The sequence below is a fragment of the Falco peregrinus genome, chromosome 2, assembly GCF_023634155.1.
Source record: "Falco peregrinus isolate bFalPer1 chromosome 2, bFalPer1.pri, whole genome shotgun sequence".
Taxonomy (NCBI): domain Eukaryota; kingdom Metazoa; phylum Chordata; class Aves; order Falconiformes; family Falconidae; genus Falco; species Falco peregrinus.
This window is the reverse complement of record NC_073722.1, coordinates 407,451-430,101: the sequence shown is the minus strand read 5'-3', so window position 1 is coordinate 430,101 and position 22,651 is coordinate 407,451. Positions and strand designations below refer to the sequence as shown.

At 38.7% G+C, this 22,651-nt stretch overlaps 2 protein-coding genes across 21 annotated transcripts in view; both read left to right on the top strand.

The window, feature by feature from the left end:
* Window positions 1-7,043, top strand: part of PROM1 (prominin 1) — a 70,175-nt gene extending 63,132 nt beyond the window's left edge. For 9 of the 20 annotated variants that reach the window (XM_055797161.1, XM_055797158.1, XM_055797164.1 and 6 more), the window contains 5 exons: window positions 355-447; window positions 1,967-2,082; window positions 3,151-3,219; window positions 5,315-5,355; window positions 5,586-6,288. In XM_055797161.1, coding sequence (XP_055653136.1) covers window positions 355-447; window positions 1,967-2,082; window positions 3,151-3,219; window positions 5,315-5,333 — 297 coding nt within the window. In that variant the 3' untranslated portion in view covers window positions 5,334-5,355; window positions 5,586-6,288. The other 11 variants (XM_055797175.1, XM_055797173.1, XM_055797174.1 and 8 more) reach the window with 6 other exon arrangements.
* Window positions 7,044-7,200: 157 nt separating this feature from the next.
* On the top strand, window positions 7,201-11,482 carry FGFBP2 (fibroblast growth factor binding protein 2). The gene has a single exon (XM_055797176.1). The coding sequence runs from the start codon at window positions 9,659-9,661 to the stop codon at window positions 10,283-10,285; it is 627 nt and encodes a 208-aa protein (XP_055653151.1). The 5' UTR covers window positions 7,201-9,658; the 3' UTR covers window positions 10,286-11,482.
* Window positions 11,483-22,651: the final 11,169 nt, after the last annotated feature.

Genomic DNA, 22,651 nt, shown 5'->3' with positions numbered 1-22,651 from the left:
ATGAATTGTGGTGATTGGGATAAAATGCAAATTGAACATAGTACCGTTTTTTCCAGGGCTAGCCTGAAATAATTTGTGCTAATACTGCACTGAGCCTGACCCTGCTTAGTTCAAATTGATGTCATTAACTTCTTGGTTTATTTTTCTCTGTTCAGCTGCAGTCTTTGAGAACATAAGCTGATCTTGTAAAGATGTTCAGTTGATAACACTGGAATTTATTTTTAATTTTGATAGGGTGAGAGTTAACAATTTAGTAACAGTATCTGTAACTAAGCAAGTTTTGAGATTCTTATTTTATTCTGTTAAGTACTTAAACTGTTTCTTGGTTTTGTTTTTTTTTAATTTGTCTTTCAGATTGCCATGGAGGTAGCAGCATGCAAGCCTATTGCCAATGTGATAGATACAGCAGTAGATATTTTTTTATGCAGCTATATAACTGATTCTGTGGTAAGAAATATTTTCTGTTATTCAAAATTGGGGCAATCTTTGAACATTAATCTGCTTTTAATTATTATGGAGTATGATAGTAAAGTATCACGTCCAGACTTACGCAAGGAAAAACTATTCTGGATCAAGTCCAACAATGCTGGACTTCTTTTAGGTTCCCATTGAACTTAGGCTTCTATTAGCAAGAAATCTGTAAAATTGTTTCCTTAGTAAATTTCTTCCAACTTGAATTGCAAAGTAAATGCAGTACGACTGCTTTGGAATAAAAATTTTGGAAAAGGTGGGGTTTGGTTTGCTTGATTCTGAATCACCTTAAAATGGAAAAGCATAAAGAACTGAAGTTTGAGCTGTACTCATTTCTAATTTATGGGAATAGGGTGGGGGCAGAAAGTGAGTGAGAAATACCAAGGAAATCTCAAGTATCTTTCTGGATATCTAGATTTATCTGGTATCTAGAAAACCCAGATGAGGTTTTATCACTTGTGACAGATGTTGATTCATTCCTGTACGGTGGAGGCTCGAGCATGACTGGTAGCAGTATATAAGGGCTTTTTCATCATTTTTTTCATAAAATTGGCTTTTTCATCTTGCCAGAGTAGCTTGGAAAGAGGACAGCATGTGTTAAAAATAGAATAAGAAACCATGTGCCTGGAACCCCCCTAAAACCTCTAGCTATTGTTTAGCTTCGTGATACATTTATCCAGTTCCTAAGCATACCAACAGTAAATGCATGTAACAATCAAAGCCAAAGCACTCTAACCTTGAAAATGCTTGACCATGAAATGCTTAACCTTCGTAATGCTTAACCATGAAAACCTCTTAATCTGCTAGAATCATGTTGTACTTACAGATTATCTGGTATGTTACACAGCTTCTGTTCTCCTGTGTGTAGCCACTAACCATCTGGTGGCAGATGTACCATAGTTTTCCTGATGATAGAACTTAGCTGAGTCACTTATAAGTCAAAATGCCTCCAGCCAATACAAATCAAATTTGAAAAATCATCATTTTAACATCTGGTGATAACTCAGTTCAACTGTACAATAACGAAATTAATTACACAAACAGGCTGCAGTTAGTAAGTTAAAAAGTACTTCGAGAAAGTGCTGGAAACTCAGATTTTGTCTTTCTTGTGGTTCTTGCCAAATACTTCAAAATATCAAGAAAGGAAAAAGAAATAATGCGGCTAGTAAATTAAATGCTGAGACACCAAATCACTTTCTAGCATAAGGCTGACTACATGGAAATAACTTCTTAGGGCTATGTAACTTTGGGAAACCGTGAACATATTCCTGTTTGGTTAAATTTGTAAGACGGTGGAGTTCTTGATTTAGTTCACATTGACAGTGGAGAATGCTTAATTTGCCCTATTCCGCGCTGGTATAAGGAGCCTCAGATAGCCACTGATTTCTACTGTGTTCTTCCAGTAACAATGCTTAGAATATCAAGCAAGGATTCAGCACTTTTCTGATACATTTTCTCTATGATCTTTTTTTGCCTGGATTTTGCTTTGTTTCAGAATACATTCTGGTTTGGTTTGGGAGGCTCTTCAATATTTTTAATTCCTGCCATAATTTTTGCTGTGAAACTCTCCAAATACTATCGTAGAATGGATACAGAGGATGTATATGATGAGTAAGTATATAGTCCTAAGCAAGCCAATTAGCAAATGAATTGAAATGCTTTTTCTAGTGTCTCACATGAAAGCACCATAATCCTTAAACCTTCTGTGCTGTCAGATTAGAACTGTATGTTATTGTGAAATGCTGCAGGTTTGGGTTGGTGCCTGCAAAGGGGGCTTTGATTGCCTTGCCTTGCCCTGACTGTGCAGATATTTCTAGCTCTGACTTTGAGAAACTTATTTCAGAATGAGGTCTTCAGGGCTTTGTATGCAGCATTTATATAAATACATTTCCAATGTGCAAGTAATTAGCTTTGTTAAATAACTTGTTAAGGTGAACTATGCCTGCTTTTGCAATGTCCTTGAATTAATTATTTGCTTTCTTACTGTCTTAGTTATTCCTAACCAGTCTTTCCTTTTTCAATTGCAGTTCCTCTGTCTCAGGGACTTGGCATTTTACTTTATGATAACTGTTCTTACAAATTTTCCAATCAGTTTTGTTTTTACTGTTCTCTTCTACTTCGTTTTACTCATTGTTTAGTTAGCCTGTGCACTGCATTTCTCAAATTTCACACTGGTCATTTTTCATTACACATTCACAAGTCAGTAGAGCAGAAACAGGCATGTACAGCTAAAATGACTCGCTTATTGGTGTCCAGTTAATTACTCCTCCTTTTCTGTGTTTTTTAGTGTTAAAACTATACTCATGAAAACATAAGACATTTTTGCTGGTATTTATTAAAATTATTATATTGGGAGGGAGGGTTTATATTTTTAATGTAACTTGCTACTTCAAAAGAGGTAACATGTTCTGTTTCGCCAGACTCTATTAGAGTATCCAACTCAACAAGAATAACAAAATAATTAATTTTTGGAGAATATAAAAAAATATTTTAAAATGTATAATTATAATTGTGTCAGAACTCCTGAATGTTACAAAGGAAAAGTTATATTCTATTGTACAGACACAGTTTATCTTTGCATATAAGACCATCATCGACATACATGTCTTAGAAGCCATACTGTACATACTGCATCTTATAGTTAACGTGGATTTTCTTGGTGTATTTATTTTATTACAGTACGGAAAATGGTAATAATGGTTATCATAAAGAGCATTTATATGGTATACACAATCCTGTTTTTACAAGGTAAACCAAGTCTGAAACTGCATGCTTTCATGTGTCCATACTTAATCTACTATATTAATCACCTATCCAATTCTCTACGCGTTCTTAAAGTGAACCACTTTATTCTCCATTTATGTTTTTTGCATGATTACTCTCTATAGCAAATGCTATATGATTTGTATTTCTCAAATATTCTTTGCATAACAGCAGATATTGTAGTAATTTCCAGCAACTTAACAAAGCAATTCCCTAAATTTGATTTTAAAATCCAGGTAATTAGGTATTTATCTAGTGCAGTGGGTGGTCCTGAACTGATAAACATATTAAAATACCCTGACAGCAGTTGAAAGTGGTGGAATGGGATCCATTCTCATTCGTGAGTTGTTTTATTTTTTAGATGGTGAGGAAAAGAGCTTTTCCTGTGCAAAAAGCAGGTGATCCAGGCTAAGCAGAAAACAGGAACAGAGAAAATGGGTGATTCTGCATGGGCAGAACTAGTGTAATATCACAAGACAAGAAATTCAAGTTAAGTTTAAACAGGAGGAGATTTGGGTTCTTCTGTCTCTACAATTTCTGTGCTGTAAATAGTCGTGAGACTTCCCGTTTACATCCCACAATTTCAATATTTGGGTTTGAAAAATTATCAGAGTTTAGGAAAGGATCTATTTTATGATTGAAATCTGTAGCTCACTGTGCCTAACTTGCAACTTCATGATTGAAAGTATAGGTTGAGTATTGGCAGAGAAGTGAGATACCACCATTCTTTCAGTAATGTGTAAATACCAGAGAGCCCGAAGTTTGGAAGTCTGGCCAGAATTTATGGCTGCATCACTTGTATATTATTATTTATTAGAACTGTATTTTACAATATTATTTACTGACCAAATCTTGATTCCACATTTCCTTCTGAAGAAGTATTTATATATAATGATATTTTTTTTTAGTGATATTTATGATCATGATTGTCGTGGTCCCTTCTTCAGCGTAAGGGTACTCCCTAAATTAACCTACAACACGTTCAATTCAAAAGTGCTCTCCACTGGTGTATCTAAGGACTCTCAGTTTTAAAGACTTTTGATACTTCACATAAGAAGAAACTAATAATTGCTCAGGCCTTAGAAGTTGCTTTCTGATCTTTGAATCTTTAATACGGATGTTAATACTTGAGGTTCATAGCATGTTTTCTTTGATATTTCAGTGATTGACAAATAGTTTTATACAATGTTCCTGAATAAGCTAAAAATTACTAATATAAAATAAGTTTTTGAACAAAGGTGCATTAGTTCAGTCCTGACTTCCTAAGTTTTAAGTTACTCAAAGTGGGCTTCCATAATAAAATGTAAGTATTTGGTTTGAAGCAATCCGGTCTTCTGATGTGCTGAAATAATGTGAAAACCTGCTAATTATATATGCATTGAATTTCTCAGTCTGGGATTCCCATATCAATAGTCTTGGGTTTAATTTTCATATCACAAACTCTTCGCTTTTATGCTATCTTTGCTGTTTCTCATTTCCTACAAATTATTTTGAGACATACTTTGAGAGATCTGACTTTGAATAGATCTCTGTACGCCTGTACTTTTGCAGGTGTAAAGAATCCCATGGGTTGTTGGGATTTCTTTTTTGTCCTTTGAAATCAGCTGGGTTATTTTGCTGGGAAGAGATGCAGATATCTATCTTTATAAATATAAGATACATAAATACAAGTATGAGAACTATGTGAGTTATATTTGTATAAATATCTCACACAGATGTTTTTATATATACGTCAAAGATACAAATAACCTCAAATGCAGCCACCATTTTTGTGAGAGCAAAATTGGAGGCTGCATTAAGAAGTGCTGTTGAATAGGTAATCCAAGTGTTTCTTTCCATCATAAAACAAAGATAACCAGAAAGGTTGGTGGAGGAAACCATGAATCTTTTTCCTCTTCTTTGAAAAATTCTTGAATAAATGGGTAAAAGTTTGAGAATAGTTTGCGCCGGCTGAGCTTGTCTAGCCTTAGTTAGACACGATATTTCTGTTCCATTTGTGGGCAAAAGAAAATGACTGTTTTGGTTTGTGTGGTTTTTTTGTTTTTCCTTTTTTTTTTCTTTTTTTTTTTTTTTTTTATAGCTCTATGGAACAGTGGTAACACGTGCTGGGAACATTAAGGGGTAAGTAATAAGCCAGTTCTAGTATATTACTACTTTACTGTTTTGAAGAAGGCTGCTCTGCTTTCTGCAAAATTAGTGCTGTAAGGTTTTAAATAAAAAAAAATACTGAACCATATTGATATTCATGTGAAAATCTATTACTTTATTCTGCTTAAATTGTATTATAATTCTGTCTTCATCAAATTTTCCTGATTTTTTTTTTTTTTTTTGTGTGTGTGTGTGATTTACAGGCTACATAAATGAGGCTCAAGATTCTTCTACAGGAATATATCATTATTCTTCCAAGTGTATTGGCATTTGCATTCATCTTCCAAATCCTGAGCCACTTGTTTTATGACACCTGTACTGTAAATCCCAAATGTACTATCGAATGTTATGCCACAAACTACTGCATAGAATATTTTGCGATCAGGGCACTGCCTCTCAAATACCACTGTTCAAAGCTTGAATTAAAATGTTTTTTGTTTTTTACTTTTTTTACACTGGGCTTTCTACCTTACATCACAGTATACAAATTAATTAGATTAACAGCCTTTCCCTAGCAATCCTCTGACAATTAGTCAAGTTCTTAAATTGTAGATTTGTGTTAAATACAAGTACATACACGTTTACATAAAAATACATTTTGTATACAGAGACTTTTGTATATACTTTTTTCTTAAAACTTTTAAGTGTTTAGTTAAGATTTTAATATTGTATGATACTCTTCACAAATGAATCTACCAGCATGTTCAGTGTTGCTATCTGGTGCTCTTGAATGACCACTTTGGACTAAATTTGAAGTGTAATGGGATCCACAGTGTCTCTTTGTGTCTGAAAAGTTCAGTTGCAGTTTTGTTTTCTCCCTTTTTTTAAATTATTTAATATCTAGTGGGTTTTGCAGTATAGACCTAAAAGGGACTTTTTGGAGAAGTTTGTTTTGAAACTTTGGGTGGGAGGGTTGGGACTGTGCATAATGCATAATGCATAATATAGTGAAAAAGCTAAGCTTCCTACAGTTCAATAGTACTCAAAAAGAGCATGAAAGGTGTCATATGTTGGTGATTTTTAGAATGCTTTACATTCTCTGACTTCCTTTTCCTCATTCACACTCAATTCTATAATGTCCTTAACAGTGTCAATATTAAGCTTTGTCTCTTTCAGGGGGCAGCGAGACTATTTTTTGCTAAATAATACCAAAATATGGTTACCAATACTGAAATTCAAATGCGTTTAGGAATTGAAATTAACATTTGTACTATTAGAGTTACTGCCTTGAATTTTGGCATACAGTTGCATTGCTGAATTAGTTAACAGTAGAATTCATCAACAAGGCCAAAAGTATTTGTTAGTAGCGTAAAACATTTCAGCAGGTAAAGTAACTGGGTATATTGATCTAAACAAGTGTCTCTTCATGTATCAGTATTGTTAGCTTTGTTTCCAACAAGGTTCATTGGCTTGAAGTAGGGACAATCCTGTAAATCATTTATATAATTTTAAAGGAACACTGAAAAGTGATACCGGTATTCAATCTGGAATAACCTTAATTTTTTTTTATTTTTAGGTCATAAATGGAAACATTTCTAATTGACAGTATGTAGCATATGTGTATATGTAATGTTCAGAACTGCAGATTTTTAAAAGTCTCAATTTTTAATTTGAGAAAATGTTCCCAGTTCATTTAAATAAAAAAGAACTTGCTTAACTACCTGATGTTTGATTCTCAATTGTTTTGTTGTGTAGAGCTGTCTCAGAAGAGTTGCACTGAATTTAAATCTTACAAAAATGAATTTTTTTACCTTGATTAAAAATTTCTGCTATATTTGACTTTTATTGATGACTTTAACTTAAGCAAGATAAGAGACCAAGAACTAGAGCAGAAGAGACTGAAAGCATATTGGGTGAGGCACTTCTGACTTCCACAAAGAATGTGATCTATGCAGAGGTGGTAGAATTCAAGCTGATGAGTTGTGGAGGATATCCACATACTCTGTAAGTGCTCAAGACTCACTGCTTGCCTCTCGCTTTTGTAGCACTGACAACAGAATTAAATGCTTGGCAGCTCTTCAGCTCCCAGAGTTCACTGCTGGCATCCTGGCTTAACTTGTAAAAGGACAATTGTTTTCCACTAATAAAACAGACTATGAGTTGTTTCATCTGATAGGCAGGCAGGCAGAGTACAAACATCAGGTGGAAGTGAGACAGGCGCTTGGCAATAACATATTAACTGTGATACACAAATATACCAGAGCTCTTGAGTCCAAGCTTTGGTATTTGTCCTTATCATTGTAGTCTGATTTGTTTTCACGATTACACTTTAAAAAGTGTCAGAAAAAGAGGTCTGAAACTGGTATAAAATGACTTTTAAGTAGCTTTGGATTCTTTAGCAATTGTTAGAACAGGAGAGATGAGTGCCTTTAGTTTCTAATCTAGGGACTGTCAGTGCTTTTGTGCATAACCAAGTGTAAATAACACATTTGTTTGCCGAATATTAGGAGGTCTTTCAGTGCTTGCAGTAGGGATTTGAAATCCTTGAAATTGAAGTAGGAGGTGGGCAACAAGATTCTGGCTGGCTGGATGATGGGTGAGAAGACGCACCAGAAAACAACAGAAGAGTGAATTGTAAATCTTGAGTAGGCTTGTACCATTAGTGTTTCTCCTAAGACTTGACTGGAGAGCCGCACCACTATGCTTTGAAAGAGAGACAGTCAGGAGGAACAAATGGCAGAAGCTAGAAATGAGACCTCTGCTAAAAATGTTATTAAAACAGCCTTAGCAAGGGGATGAAAAGAAAACAGTGGTGTTCTCTCTGTCAAATGGTATTTAGTCCTGGGGAATTTCATGACATTTACTGGGAGAACAAGGTTCAGGCTACCCAGAATGGCTATTCCAGGTGGCTTCATCTTCAAGCAGGCGGCTCTCAGGCTAGCTGGGATGCCACAGCAGCTAAGGGTCTCTGTCTGTTGTCAAGTATTACAGAAGCATTTTCTGCATTTTTTTTTTTGTTTGTTTGTTTGTTCAGCTTCACTGTCTGTGTGGAATGAATGTGTTTTGCCTTGGTATTTTCTGTAGTGATACTTGTTGAGTGGCCAGACATACAGAATGGTGTTCTGTCCTATTATAAATGGTCATTCTTAACCCCAGGGTTTCTAGCACCTCGCAGTTATTCAAGCATACCCCTAAATAATACAATGCGCCTTCCAGAAGTTGTTCAGGTCAGGCTGAGTGTAGCATACGGGTCTTTGAAGGAAGTGCATGGTGGAGTCTTATTAGCCAGAAAAGTCCTATGGCTCGGAACAGCATGGGAGGGGTTTTATCTCCTGACCCGCTAAATGCCAAGGGAGTCAACACAATTTTCCTTAGCTCTGCTTTTAGTTACTGCAGCAGAAACTGCAAGTACAGGACTCTGCGCTAAAATATTTCTATTCTCTTGCCTTCGTTTTATGGCATTTTTACAGCTCATTTATTATGAACAGGAAAATATGTATTAAAAAAAAAGTGAAAGGTGATAAAGCACAGATATCTCTGACATGCTCTAGAGTTATTTCCCTGCTGCTGAAACCCATGGTAAGCTAGTTCTCTAGTCTTGCTCTGTTGGCTGAAAATAATCCATGGTATGACAGTGATGATAAAACTTCCAAATGTTTTGTTTATGTTTAGGCCTGGAATATCTTTATTTGGCTAATGCTTTATTCCTTATCTTGCTTAAATATTGCAAGTCTAAAAATCTTTCATGGCTCACAGAATGTGCAGTTGATTCTTCCATGTGTCTCCACTGCAAGTCATGTGCTGACAAAATGAAGTATTAAAATTGCATCCTCACGGTGAAGACATGTTCCACAAATCAGCCTTTATTAGTAGGACACATTTATAATCATGCAGATGTAGCTGCATAGATTGCTTTGGCACTTTTATCCTTTTTTACTTCAATATGGTCTTACAAGCTCTGGCATGAAGACAGCTATAAAGCAGCTGGAGAATGGAAAATATCTGTTAAAAATCAAATATGACATGTTCATCCTGGAAAGGAATGCACTTTTTCGTTATACAACTATCGTTCTGTATTTAACTGCGTTTACAAGAGTTGTCTTGTTACCTTCTTGAGAGTTCACAGGCTATTTGACGCTGTCTCAGGCTATAAATTGTGGGCACTTGCCTACTGAAGTGTGATTTATGATTTTTATTTAAGAAAAACCCTTATATCCCATGTTGCACTGGAAAGAGGCTTCTTTGTGCACCAAGCCTTTAAATTGTGAGCAGCCACTTAACAGCTTTCACTCTTTTGGATTGTGTTGCTCGAGGATCTTGGTCAACTCCTGTCACCATGAAGAGTCTCGCTCTTCTCTTTGTGGTAGTGATCTGTGGCTTGGGAGGACTGGGAGAGAAGCTGAAGCCAAACAGAAGAAGCAGTGGTGAAGAAATCAATTTTCGGACTAAAACCAAAGATGTTTGCACAATGAGCATGAGTGGGGATGAGGAAATGAAACTTAGAATTGAATGTCAAAGCCAAGGCATGTCCTACTGGTGTGAATTCACTGGCAAGCCGTCAGTCTGCCGTGCTTTCCTAAACAATCCAAAGATCTACTGGAATCAGATTGCCATGGAACTTAGAAAGCTCCCGCATGCTTGTGAATCCACGCAAGTGTTGAAGATCACCATGTGCCAAAAGGCTCACCCAGAGGCTCTCATGAAGCAAGTAGCTGCTGGCATGGAGCTGGAAGATCTAGTGAACCAGGACAAATCAGTCCAGAAAACTTCCACTTCTATGAGCGAAGCAGGAATAAGCTCTGTTAAGAAAATAGGGAAACCTCCAATACTACCTCTTATAAAAACAGCCCAACATGGTCAAGGGTCTGAAGTTGAAACAGAAGCAATGAAACTGGCACGGGAACATTGCTGGGAATCCCTGCATGGTTTCTGCTCCTACATTATTGGCTTCTTCAGGGGTTAAGGATTTGGTTCAGGTAAAACTCCCATCCTGAAGCACAGCAAAATAGATGTAAGAGTAATCCTGTTGTAGTTTTGGTTTAGTTTGATCTTTGGGGTCTCAGGGGTGTGGGCTGAGAGGTTCTAGGCTCACTTACTAAAATCTAACATGGCAAAGCCTGTACCGTGGCTTCCAAGCAGCTGGACGGCATAAACTCCCAGTGATAGCTGCTGGTTTGGAACTCCCTGACAGCCTCCTGTGAAGTCTTTAATACGTACAGAGGTGTTTGTCCTACCTGTTATTAATCCTATGGTGTTTCAGTTCTAACTGAATTGGGCTTGTTTTCCACCTCCTGTCATTCCTTCCCTTTTGTGCTGACTTCTGGACTTAAGCCAGTGAAGTAAGATAAGTAAGAAATGCGTCAGATCCAATAACAAATACAACAGCTAGAACAATTTAAAATTACATTCAGAAATTGAGAGGATAATGTTGGTTCATTAAAACTACTAGTTAATAATTAACCATTTTAACTTAAAAACTGAGTTCATAAACAGTTGGCAGAAATGCGTAAAACCAAATGCACTGTCTTGGTTTGCGGGTTTGTAGGGGCGACAGGGGATCGCATGCAGGTGGTTGTCTGGGAAGTCTTAGGTTTTCAGCCAGGATTTAAAAATGCAAAGCCCTTGCAGAAGGATTGGCTTTATACCAACCTCTGTTTCGGCTTGGTGAGAAAGCCAGGAGCTGCTGACTAAACCTGGCAAACTTTTGACAGAAATGGGAATATATGCTCTGTAAGCCAGCAAGTGTTTAGGCAGCTAATGATCTTACCTGTGCTTAATACAGCAAAGTCACTAATTTTTTTTTTTCTTTTTTGTTTTGCAGAGCAAAATTTTTATAGCTGAAGAGGGTCCTCGCTGTAGTTTAAGAATTTAGATGTAAGAATTTTGGTTTAAAAATGAGTCATCTCTATAAATCTTGCAGCTGTTTTCTTTTTGCACCCCTAAAATGAAACTTTAACAGCCCTGAAAAATGCATGAAACTGGAGTGATCATACTTAAAAGTGTTAGGATGAACTAACTGTTCCTAGGTCTGTTACACACCAGGGTGTAAGCATTTATGTAACCAAGGTTCCACTTTGAGTGCTGACCTTGAAAAAGTCTTTGTGTGCTGATCTACTTCAATTTATTAGAGATAAAAACTGTAAATGATGCTGCAGTTAGTGCAAACAATAAAAGTAAGATTTTTTGAAACATACCCAATGTGCTTTCTTAAAACTTTAAATGGTGTTACTTGTATAAAATCATGGTATTTGATACTTATTTCTTAAGAGATTGTTGGTAGAATGTGAGGAGAAATTACAGGTCTGAGTTATTACTTTCCCACTGTGAACATGTTTTCATTAATATTAATATTTTTTATGTTACTACACTTATATTACAATGATAAGTTTCAGCCAGCAGGGAAAAAGAGATGGGAGAAGTAAGAGTAATGTAATAATACATTTCTAAACGTAGCAGATTAGAAGTGTTCATCTGTGATGCATCTGCAGAGTTCAGTGTGGCAGGATCTGTTAGTGGTAATATTAATGTTTTGTGAATATTCTGAAAAGTCACTCATACCTGCACTTGGGCACTTGCAGAAGTCTCATCAAAACACAAAGCAAAACCTAATAGCCTGTTGTCAGAGATTATAACACATTTATATTCAGATTATTTTTTAACAACTATCCCTTTTGTTCCCAAGTGAGCTTTGCAGCAGGGATATAACTGGAAAAACTTAGCACCACAGAAGTTAGTAGTGCTCTGTATTTGCTTGTTTCTGCAAGGTGTTGTTACACTTAAGTACTTCTCCAGCTTTACTCACAGATTAGTAATTCTTACTTCATAATTCCAGACCGTGACTGTCGTATCGATAAATGTTGTGCCTTGTACCAAAAGAACTTGAAATCATTTTCTGTCCCCAAACCTCTTAAAATACATGGAAAGGAAAGGCAAGTAATGAACATGGATCAGTGCAGAAGGTTGTGTGTACAAGGCAGAAAAATAGCTTGAATGCTGATGAGCTGCAAGCTCAAGCAAGTCTGTATTTTTGTCAGCCATAAATATAATGTGGTTAATCTTCATTTGTAACTTGTTACCCTTGCCGTGCTCTTGTGCTGTGAGTAAAAAAATGTAGTAGTACAGCTGTAATAGTTGGACTCGATCTTAAAGTCTTCCAACCTAAATGGTTCTAATACCTATTTACTTATTTCTGTCATAGAAATGAATATAATTTTTTGATTTGCAAACATGCAAAATGCATCACAGTGATGTTTGGGAACTATTTGGAAATGTTACAGGGATGTTAAGATTTTTCTTGAGGTGTGTTTTAAATGTTTTGAAACTCTTCTTCTGTATGATCCAAAATCCACACTGCAGGGTGAATATTTTGCAGTAGTATCCACAATAACAGAAATGACCTCAAAAATGAGACAGTGTCTTGCATTGAGAGGAGTCTGGGAGATTCATTCACCTGCTGTACTGCTAGCAGAAGAAAAGAGGAGATTTCATCAGTTCACCAAAAGAAAAATTTCCCCTTTATGCCCTCTTGTATGTAATGCACTGAGCACAGAAGGCAGCAGTTGTCTGACCCTTTGTAGAATTCTTGATGATACAGTCAAATATATTATATATATATATGGTTATCACTGATTCTGCTTAGTAGAGGACAAATGCCACGTATACTTGCTAGTGCCCTGTTTCCTAGGGAACTCGTATCTCATTTCAGTAGAGCAGAGCTCTGCTGCACAGGGCTCTGTATTTGGGACTGCGTTGTCTAGAATCATCACTTGAAGCTTCACTGTTGAAACCAGAAATCAAATAGTCTTGCACCAAAGGCCCCTCTTTCATGAAATGCTTTTTGTAAAATACCCAGGATCCAAAATACAGAGTTAAGCACTAAATCTAAAAAAAAAAAATAAATACATAATTGTGGCACCAAGGTGATGCATGGCATGGATTGCATTTTATTAGGCAGCACTATGCACTCTTAGCAAGTCAGTTAACTATAATGATCTTGCTTTCAAAAGGTTTAAAAAATTGGATGCTAACTGAAATGGCCCACCCTAGTGTAACAGCACTGTGATTATATCAGCTATGTTGCTGGTTTAATTGTGTTCAGGACTAGAAACATACAGTTGTGATGTTTCAGTTATCTTGTTCGTATGGAAGTGCTATTCATTAATGAAAGGATGAATGGAGAAGTGTTTGTGGTGAGTTTAATGCAGTTTTCGTGTACCTTATGAATGCATGAAATCTGCTGATTCATTCATTTTAGGTTAGTCCCCACGTATGTAAGCACCTCAGGAAATCTGCTTCAGTGGGGATGAAATTGGTCTTTATTTTCTTGACAGAGGAACAGCCGGCAAAAATGTTTGTCTTGTTCCTACAGCCAGGGAGACTCTTGACATCCAGGCCCATTGCTTCTGCTGCTAATTCGGTGCAATGTGAAGTAGTCCACCTGCCTCAAGACCCTCATCTTTAGGTTCCCACAGAAGCATCATGAGTATTTGCTACTTTGACAAGATAATCTTCCAAGCAAAGCAACGTGATGTGTTTGGAGAACCTGTGTATAAAACAATGTGTATTTAACACGCATAGGTAAGATCCAGGAAAGGCTGGAGCAAGTCGATGGAGAGCCACCAAGATGGTCAGGACTGGAACACACTCCTGTGAGGAAAGAGGAAGGAAATGGGTCTTGTTTAGCTTCGAGAAGGTTTTAGGGGAGGCCTAATAGCTGCGCCCCAGTATGTATGAGCAAGCTATAGAGAATGCAGACCTAGACCCTTCCCTGACCTGTCTGATAGGAGAAAAATAGATCATGGTCAGAAAATGATACAGGTAAGGTTCTGACTTGGTGTCAGGAAAAACATTCACTGTAAGAGGAACAGGTTCCCCAGAGCAGCTCTGGAATCTCCCATCTTTGGAGCTTTTCAAGACCAACTGGACAGAGTTTATGCAACACAGTCTGAATTTGCTGTGACCCTTCTTTGAGCAGGAGGTTGGTCTATAAACCTCCCAAGGTGCCTTCTGTCCTGAATGATTCTGTGATGTACAATGGAAACAGAAGAAATCTTAGAAGTTCAGGTTATTTAATAATGAACACGTCTGCATTCGTGTCTCCTTAAAGTGCAAAAAATGCTCTTGAATTGGCCATTCTAACTGTATCAAATCGAACTAAAGAGACTAATTTCTTAAGTATGTCCTGATGGCAGATCCCATCATTATGTCGAATGCATCATCTTGGATAACTTCACGTTTAGTGCCCCTGGGTTTTAGTGCATGCTTCTATTTAGTCTGGTTTTGACAGCAGAGAAAATCAACAAGAGATTCAGGTGCTAAGGAACACCGAACATCAAGTCTGTCTGTCTTAAAATGAAGTATCTGAAAGTAAGAAGATTGCTGTTTGCAGTGTGCAGGTTATTTGTGTTAAAGTAGAGCAAATCCACACCTCAAAAACAGTGCTGCTTGTCTACCTGTAAATCATCTCAGCTATGCAGTAGTGCACTCCGGTGTTTTCTGAGGGAATTGTTCAGCTGTGTTGCCTGGTTGTTCTGGCATGGCTTGCAGTCTTACTTTTTGCATTCTTGATTTTTCAATAGGTGTCATAGTTGCTGTGACATGGATTTTAGGGACAGACAACTTCCACAAAAATAAAACAAGGGGGAAACTAAAATTTCCCCAAGTTGCCCATTGCCATTCCTGCTTTTTCAGGAGCTTTATGGTTGTTGATTTCTTTTTTTGTTTCTCTTGCTATTAATTTTCCTAATCTCTGCTTTCCTCTCTGAAGAGGAGTCAGATGCAGCGCAGGAGATTTCTTTTGGCTCTCTGCTTTTCCCCTTACAAACCAGAACTGCTGTCCCCAGAATTCGCAGATCATTTTACAATGACAAAAAATATGTGATACGTATACAAAAGCAAAAATAAGAAAACAAAGTAGAAGAGATGCAGTCAGTCTGACAACAAGACATTGGTGTTACCTCGTGGACACCGTAACAGACATACTGAGAATCTTTCTTTCACATCTTGCACACAAAGTTGACTGCTTACATGTTAGGCAGGAGGCCAGCTGCTGAATTTCCAGAGTAGCTATATTATGGGCTGTACGGAGCAAGAAGAAGTTGATGCCTGATCTGGAGTGGAAGTTCGTGTTTGCCTCCCCATCTCCCTCTCCTCAGCAGGTTATAACACTGTTTGCATAACTGGCTGCTTGCCATGGGTGTACATCCGTACATCCATCCATCCATCCCGTGCTGCGCTCCTGCTGCCTCCGGGCTCACAATGCTTGTAGTCAGGAGTGGAAACAGAGGTGTCCTTTCAGGTCAGCTGCCTGCAGACGTGAAAAAATGGCGTTACTCTGTCGCTGGTGCTGCCTGTTAAAAATTAATGTGCGAATGGTGAAGTTGGTTGCCCTGTTATTTGTCTTACCCATATAATGGGGGGGGGAGGGCTCCCCACAAATGCAGCTGTAATGAAATTAATTTGGCTAGGAATTGTAGAGGGCTGGAAACTTCCAGCTGAGGGAAATGGTGACGTGTGGGCTCTGGGCCCTGACTGGGGCCTTGCCGCTCGCCCTGCCAGGGCAGGCGGGCAGGAGTGCTGCCTGCTGCCTCCCCCCTCCGCTCTCCTCGCTCCAAGTCAGGCGCAGGCCGCGGGCATGCTGTCATCAAGGCACTGAGGTGCTCCAGAAATGTAATGTGGGAATCCACAGACTTGCCTCCAATGCCCTGGTGATAACGTGGGAGAGCCGGTCAGTGTGGGAAGGCAGCAGGAGGGAAACGTGGAGTAGGGTTTCCACATCATCGGGCAGAAAGCACTGCCGGAGACAGTCACGGCTCTTCTGTGCCTCTGATGGCCCACGTGAAGCTGAAACTCAAGCATTGGGGCCGTGCCTGGTTTTGTGGGGAAAAAATTGCATGGCCTTGAGCAGGGTGGTCTCCTGGTTGAGCTGCCCGTGGACCAGGTGCAAGCAGCTGTGCGGGCCCCGGGGGCTGCATGCTGTCAGGCTGTGGGGCCGTGTTGCGGTGCTGGGCTGGGGCCGTGGCTCCCGAGCCCTGGGCAGGGCTGAGGAGGAGGTTTGCGGGCAGGTGGAGGTGTCCTGGCTGTTCAGCAGGGTCTGGCTGGGAGCAGCGGCGCTCGGCAGAGGTATGGCTGACAGGACCCTGCAGGGGGCTGGAGGCCAGAGCGGCGGAGGCACCAGTATCTTTCATGTCATGTTAGTGAACTTGGGCCACGGGGTAGTGGTTTTGCCCAAAGGGAGGATGCTGGAGCAGGCCATGGAGATGTGGTTCCTCAGGACAAAATCTTCATCTTTCCACAAGACCTGCCTCAAGTACTGTTGTCACCCATGACTCACTCACATCACTTTCTCTCATCAGGAAGATGTTCCAAGACTTGTTGTTAAAACCCATCCGTAGAAATCCACATTGCATCTGCCACGAAGGTAAGCTGTGCAGGATGACAGGAGATGCTTTTCACAATACACCAGACAGGAGGTGAGAGCCTCTGGGTAGTACTAATGAGGAACATCATCTGTAGCCATCTGCTTCCCCTGCCTTCTCAGGCCTGAAATCTTTTACATAGCTGGAGTTAATTCGATAGCCTTTGCTTTTGCTTCACGCTGATCACATTGTGTCTGGACATCTTCCTGGCTCAGGGTGAGTCAACAACTGAAAGAAATCAGAAACACTTTTCCTTCAGCTTAGGGAACTACAAAACTTTTTATAGAACACTACATATTTCATTGCAGTGGCAGCAGTGTCCTTTGGCAGGTACATATTTCATTTCAAGTGCAATAGATCAATCACAGTATTTCAGGGAACAGGGAAACTTTTTTTCTTCCTCATTATAAATCATATTTCTGTGGAGGATTGTGTCTGAAGTATTTCTGACTTGCAAAAAAATCAAGATCCAAAATTAAAGTTTACCTTAAATCCTTACCACCAGACAAATTATTCTTCAGGGTATATTGTGGCCCTTTCTAAATATCTATGTATTAGTTGAACTTGAATAGCAAAGAACTGCATGTGACTACTTTGCAGCTCCAGCATAATTTATGTGAGCAAAGAAAATCTGCTGTCAAGGGCTAGAAAGCAATGTAGAAAACTGTCTTCAGCATCTGTGAGAAGAAAGGCATGTTGTAAATACCTGAGGGAGAAGAAGAAATCCATCTGAAAAGGAAATCCTCAGGTAATTAATTTTCCACATCATCATCATGTCTATGTTTTCTCCTGCATTATCTAAACCAAAAATAGTTCTTGCTGTTTACAGAGACATAGAAGGATTTAATTGCTAGTGTGCTTTCTACAACAGCTTTGTGTAAGCGCATCACTTACCAGTGTGTAGTAGACCTGTAGACCTGGAAAGGAAAACTGAATGCAACAGAGTACTGAACTCACCTAGAAGTTAGTTTCTAAGTCGTAGAAATTGTTTAAAATTGTAATACATTTTGTTTCCACATTGCCTTCTATTTGTAGATTTCAGGATGTTTCCAGAAAAAGAAATATCAAGGTAACTTTCTTGCATCTCTCTGACAGACAAGTATTGTTACGCACCTCTAAAAGATTAGGAAACAGAGTCATGCCTTTGACAGCAGATGTTTCGACAGAAGCTAGTATGTTGAACAGTACTAGATGTGTTCTTAAGCAGAAACAAAAATGTAACATGTTTTTGTAATTCTACTAGATGAGAACACACATGGGAACAAAGTCTATCCCTCACGTGCCCCAGCTCTGGACCTTGAAGACGCAGTGAGGGCTCTCAAACAGAGCCAGCCTGGTACACAGTTTTACTGCGGCTGTAATCGGTAGGTTATGCATATAGATACAACAATGAAATTCTGCACTGCAAACGCCATCTCTTTCGCAGGTCTTGCTGTTTACCATTTTATCGGCTTGCATATCTGTTTGTCTGCATCTCTTCAGTTGTTCCAACTGTAAATCTGTCATGCTGCAAAGTGCAGATTAATATCTATAGTGTGCCCAGTGAATACAGACCTGCCTACGTGTGCCGGCAGGTAGTTTAATGTAAATCTCCCATCTGAATGCAACAGTGTTCCTCTGGTCTCGTTACGTTTATACTTTATTTAAACCATTCCTCTTGGGTTCTCTAGTTCATTACCTTAAATATAATGATTCAGAGAAGGGAGAAAGAGCTGATAAGGGGAGGAACAAAAATACTTAAAACCTAGTCTGTGTTTTTATATAAAAACAAGCTTTGTACAAATATTAAGAAACTGCTCTGAGGTAGCTGGAGGAACACAGTACGTATTGATGGGTTAACAGGAAAGGGCCCTTGAGAATGCCAAGATTTCACTGATTATTCAAAACTAAAATTTACAAATGTCTCCGTGGCAAGGAGACAGCAATGAAAAAGGTTGCTTTTTCCCTTTGTAGTCAATTTTTTGCCATCTTTAAAATAATAGTTTTGAAATTATTTTATGAGCTAATTTAATAAATTTTATTTGTCTTCAAAAATATCTTTTTTGTTCTTTCAGAGCTGTCGAAATGTTATTGTTTTTCTTCTTGATTTCAACCTAGTGCTGGAGTGAAAGAAGCCTGCCTGGTGCACCCCATCTCACCCCCTACCATGGCAGTGGGGCAGCCAATCGAGCCTTTTTGTACTGTAGATTGCGGTTACAGAGAACACTTCAGTCGCGAGCTTATCCTATTTCAGAGAAGCTTTGGGCTTTTAGCGGTGCTGAAACAAGGAAGGACTGAGGTTTCCTTGCTGAGCTCAACTATATGTCAAAAAAATATAAAATACTGTTCTCAAAAGGAATTAGCTAGCTCCATTTATTTTAGATCTGAGGTCAAAACCTGAGCAGAGCTAACAGAAAGAATCCTACAACCCTCCCTACCTATTGTGAGACCTGGCTTAAGGACACACTTTTTAAAAGAAAGCAGGAAAGAGTGCTTTACCACGTGTACCACTCCGGTACTAATCAATAGTGGATGTGAATTCAGATCACTGGACATACATTAAAAATGTGGCTTGCAGGCCAAATCTAATAGCACCTGAAGTCTCTCTTCTTTCCATATTTTCTTCCACTTCCTATTTAACCCCAAGCCTTTAATAAAAAGTGTCAAAAGAGAACTTTTTGTTAATTACAAGCATACATCAGATATCCTTGTGATGACTGAAAGCTATCTGAACAACCTTTGAGAACATTGGCCGTTTCCATTTCAGCAGTGAGAATGGGCAGGAGAGAGAGTCTCTCTTCATGCCACATTTGTTCCTTCTGGAGGGGTATGAGGGGATGGTGAGTGCCAGCAACTACTCTCCAAAATTCCTGCAGAGTATCAGGTGGTGCTCTTTTCTTATCTTATCAGTTTCCTCAAGCCTAGTGCTTATTAGTATTTAATGAAATAATTTGTATTGTGTCATCATAACATGCAGATAATATTCACTATCAAATAATTGTTTTAAATATTGCATTAAATAATCTAGAACTCCATTTCTGAAGGCTGTGGACAGGCAGTATGAGAAGGGGTTATGGGAAGGATGTTCTTTACTAGATACAGCCTTCAGCCCTGTTCTCAACCATCAGGTTAGTTAACCAGGATTTAGGTCCTCTTTGCCAACATACAGAAGAAAATCCCCAAATTCCCTCATAGCATAAAGTAGGACATTGATGTGATATTCCTACACAGGCACACAGGAATAAATACAATTAAATATGAGTAAAAGTTAGTGTAATTCATGTGATAACAGAGGAAAAAGGGTAATTAAAATTAGAATAGGAATTGCAATGCTGCAGCATTAGCAGTGACATTCTGATGTATGGAATTACTGCATATTCAGAAATGCTTTTCACCCATTTTCAGAAAATGAGTTTCAGGCTGAACAGTGTTGATTATCTCTAAAAAATGTCCTAAATATTTAGAGTACTGCTTGTCCTCTGCAAACCCATTAAAAAAGTATTAATACCTAGTGTTTAGGATTATTAATTTCTTGTTTGTTAATCATCTCCACATGGAGGAGCTGTAGAGTTAGAAATGGTCCAAGAAAAACATGAAGTTTTGAAAGATCGCTATAGTCAGAGACACTGACGCTTGGTTAACTCTTGGTTAACTAAACAAACCCCAGATCTGTCATAGATGCTGAGGGATGTGTGTCCTTTCAGCTTTTGCCAACCGTAATGAGTTGCACTACAACTTGATGGGTCAAGAAACCTTTTTCTTTGTTAATGGTTTCTAGTCACTGTATACCTAAACATGCTCATCTCAGTAAAATGAAAACGGCAGATAAGATTTGTCCATTCCCTTTGCCCTTTCTCTGTGCCTTCAGAGACTTATGTCATGTGTGAAAATGCTGAGAGCTACCAGCCCAAACAGTAGCTATGAAATGCTGACCTTTATAGTAATTCTTCTGACTTGATGAGCTTTCAGCAAGTGAGCTGAAACATGTGAGCTCTTGAGCCTTACAGCCCAAGTGCATTTAAAGGATGCTTATACTATGTTTCAAGGATAACCCCAAGATTGTGGCCTTTCCTGGCAGTGCGTAAGTCAGGCTATGGTGGCTGACATGACTTGTGGAGGCGTAGCTTGTGTTGGCCCAAGGCCACTTTTTCCATGTAGCTGAAGTAGTTTTGTCAAATGTAGTCACCTAAATCAGCAAAGGAATTGTCACAACTGTGGCTGTGTGTTCTTGTTGTGTTTGCTGTGATAAATGTCGTGGGTTAGAAGCATAGAGCCAAGGCGGTATCAGCATAGCTTAGCCACTGGTACTTTTAGCAAAAGGGAAGTTCTGCACACAGACTGAAATCTGTGTTGGTTTCTTTCCAACTAGAATCCACTGAAATAAAAATTTCTGTTAGTTATTTGCAGGATTGAAGTCTTTGTGGTAGGCTGAGTCCAAACAGCAATGAAACACCCACCAGCCACTCGCTCCTCCTCCCCAGTGGGATGGAGGAGAGAACTGGAAGAGCAAAAGAGTTAAAAAAAGTGGGTTGAGATAAAGACAGCTTAATAAGTGAAGGGAAGAGGGGGGGAAAAATCACCAGGTGGTGCAGACATTCACTCTTCACCTCTCACAAGCAGGCTGATGCCCAGCCAGTCTCCAAGCAATAGCTACTTTAGAAAAATTACCCTGTTTTATTGCTGTGTGCAACACCGTATGGTATGGAATATCCCTTAGGTCCCTTTGGTCAGCCAGGGTCAGCTGTCCTGGCTGTGTCCCTTCCCAATCTCTTACACACCCTCAGCATGCTTGCTGGAGAGGGGGCAGAGTGAGAAAGAGAAAAAGCCTTGATGCTAAAAGATCCATGTGTTATTAGCACTGTTCTAGTCACTAATTTAAAACAGAGCACCATATGGGCTGCTATAAAAAATTAATTCCATCCCAGCCAGACTCAGCCCAGTCTCCTACACCATGAAGTCCCTGGTTTTCCATTCCTGGTTCATTATTCCTTTTTCCTGGAACAATTTCTTGGTTCCTGTTTCCATTTTCCCACGATATTTAAAAAGCGTACTTGAAATGAATGTTTATTCCATAGAATGGAATGCTAAAACAGATGCTAGAAATGTCTTGCTGTGCTTGGAACCAGTGCTAAAACCCACAAAATTGCCAGGCACTAATAAACTCGAAAGAGTTTACGCAATACACTTTCTTAGTCAGGGTAGATACATATATTCTTCTCTCTCCACACATATATATGCACCCCTTACTTAAAAAAATATACAAATAAACCGACTAATATTAATGAACTGTAATGGAAGGGAGAAAACTATTCAATGCTTACTGTATTGTATATAAATCTGTGTATATATGCACATGTATATTTATTGGTACAGCTTTAAGCTTTCTGGAAAGGATCCTGAGAACAGACAAAGACCAGAGATATCACTGATATCAAAACCAGACTTTTGAAAGTCCATCTATTCTGACCAGAGCTACATCAGAGGTGAACTAGAAAGGAAATGTAATTCGCTTTGATTTTTTAACATAAAAGGCAGAAAAGATAATTGCCGCACCTTCTGTAAAAAAAAACAACTGTTGATTATATCAGTTCAGATTAGATGTGTTTTACAGAAGCCCAGACACAACTCCAAAAAAAGTGGCCAGCAGCTGGGAAAGAATGTCTTTCTAATGCACCACATCCTGGCTGTACATACTCTGTCTTCAACTCCGTTCATGTTCATCCTGTATCACTCTGCTACTGCATCAAGGTGTGAAAGAATTTCACCACTAGTCTAGTCAATATTTGAAATGTTCCGAACCTTCAGCTGATCTTTGTTACCTTCACTTACGCAGGATCCATTAGTGTTTTTGCTGCCTGTAAAGGAAGTAATTCAGTGGAGACCACTGTGTATACATCAGAAAAATACAAGTGCCTCAGTCATCTAGAATTCCC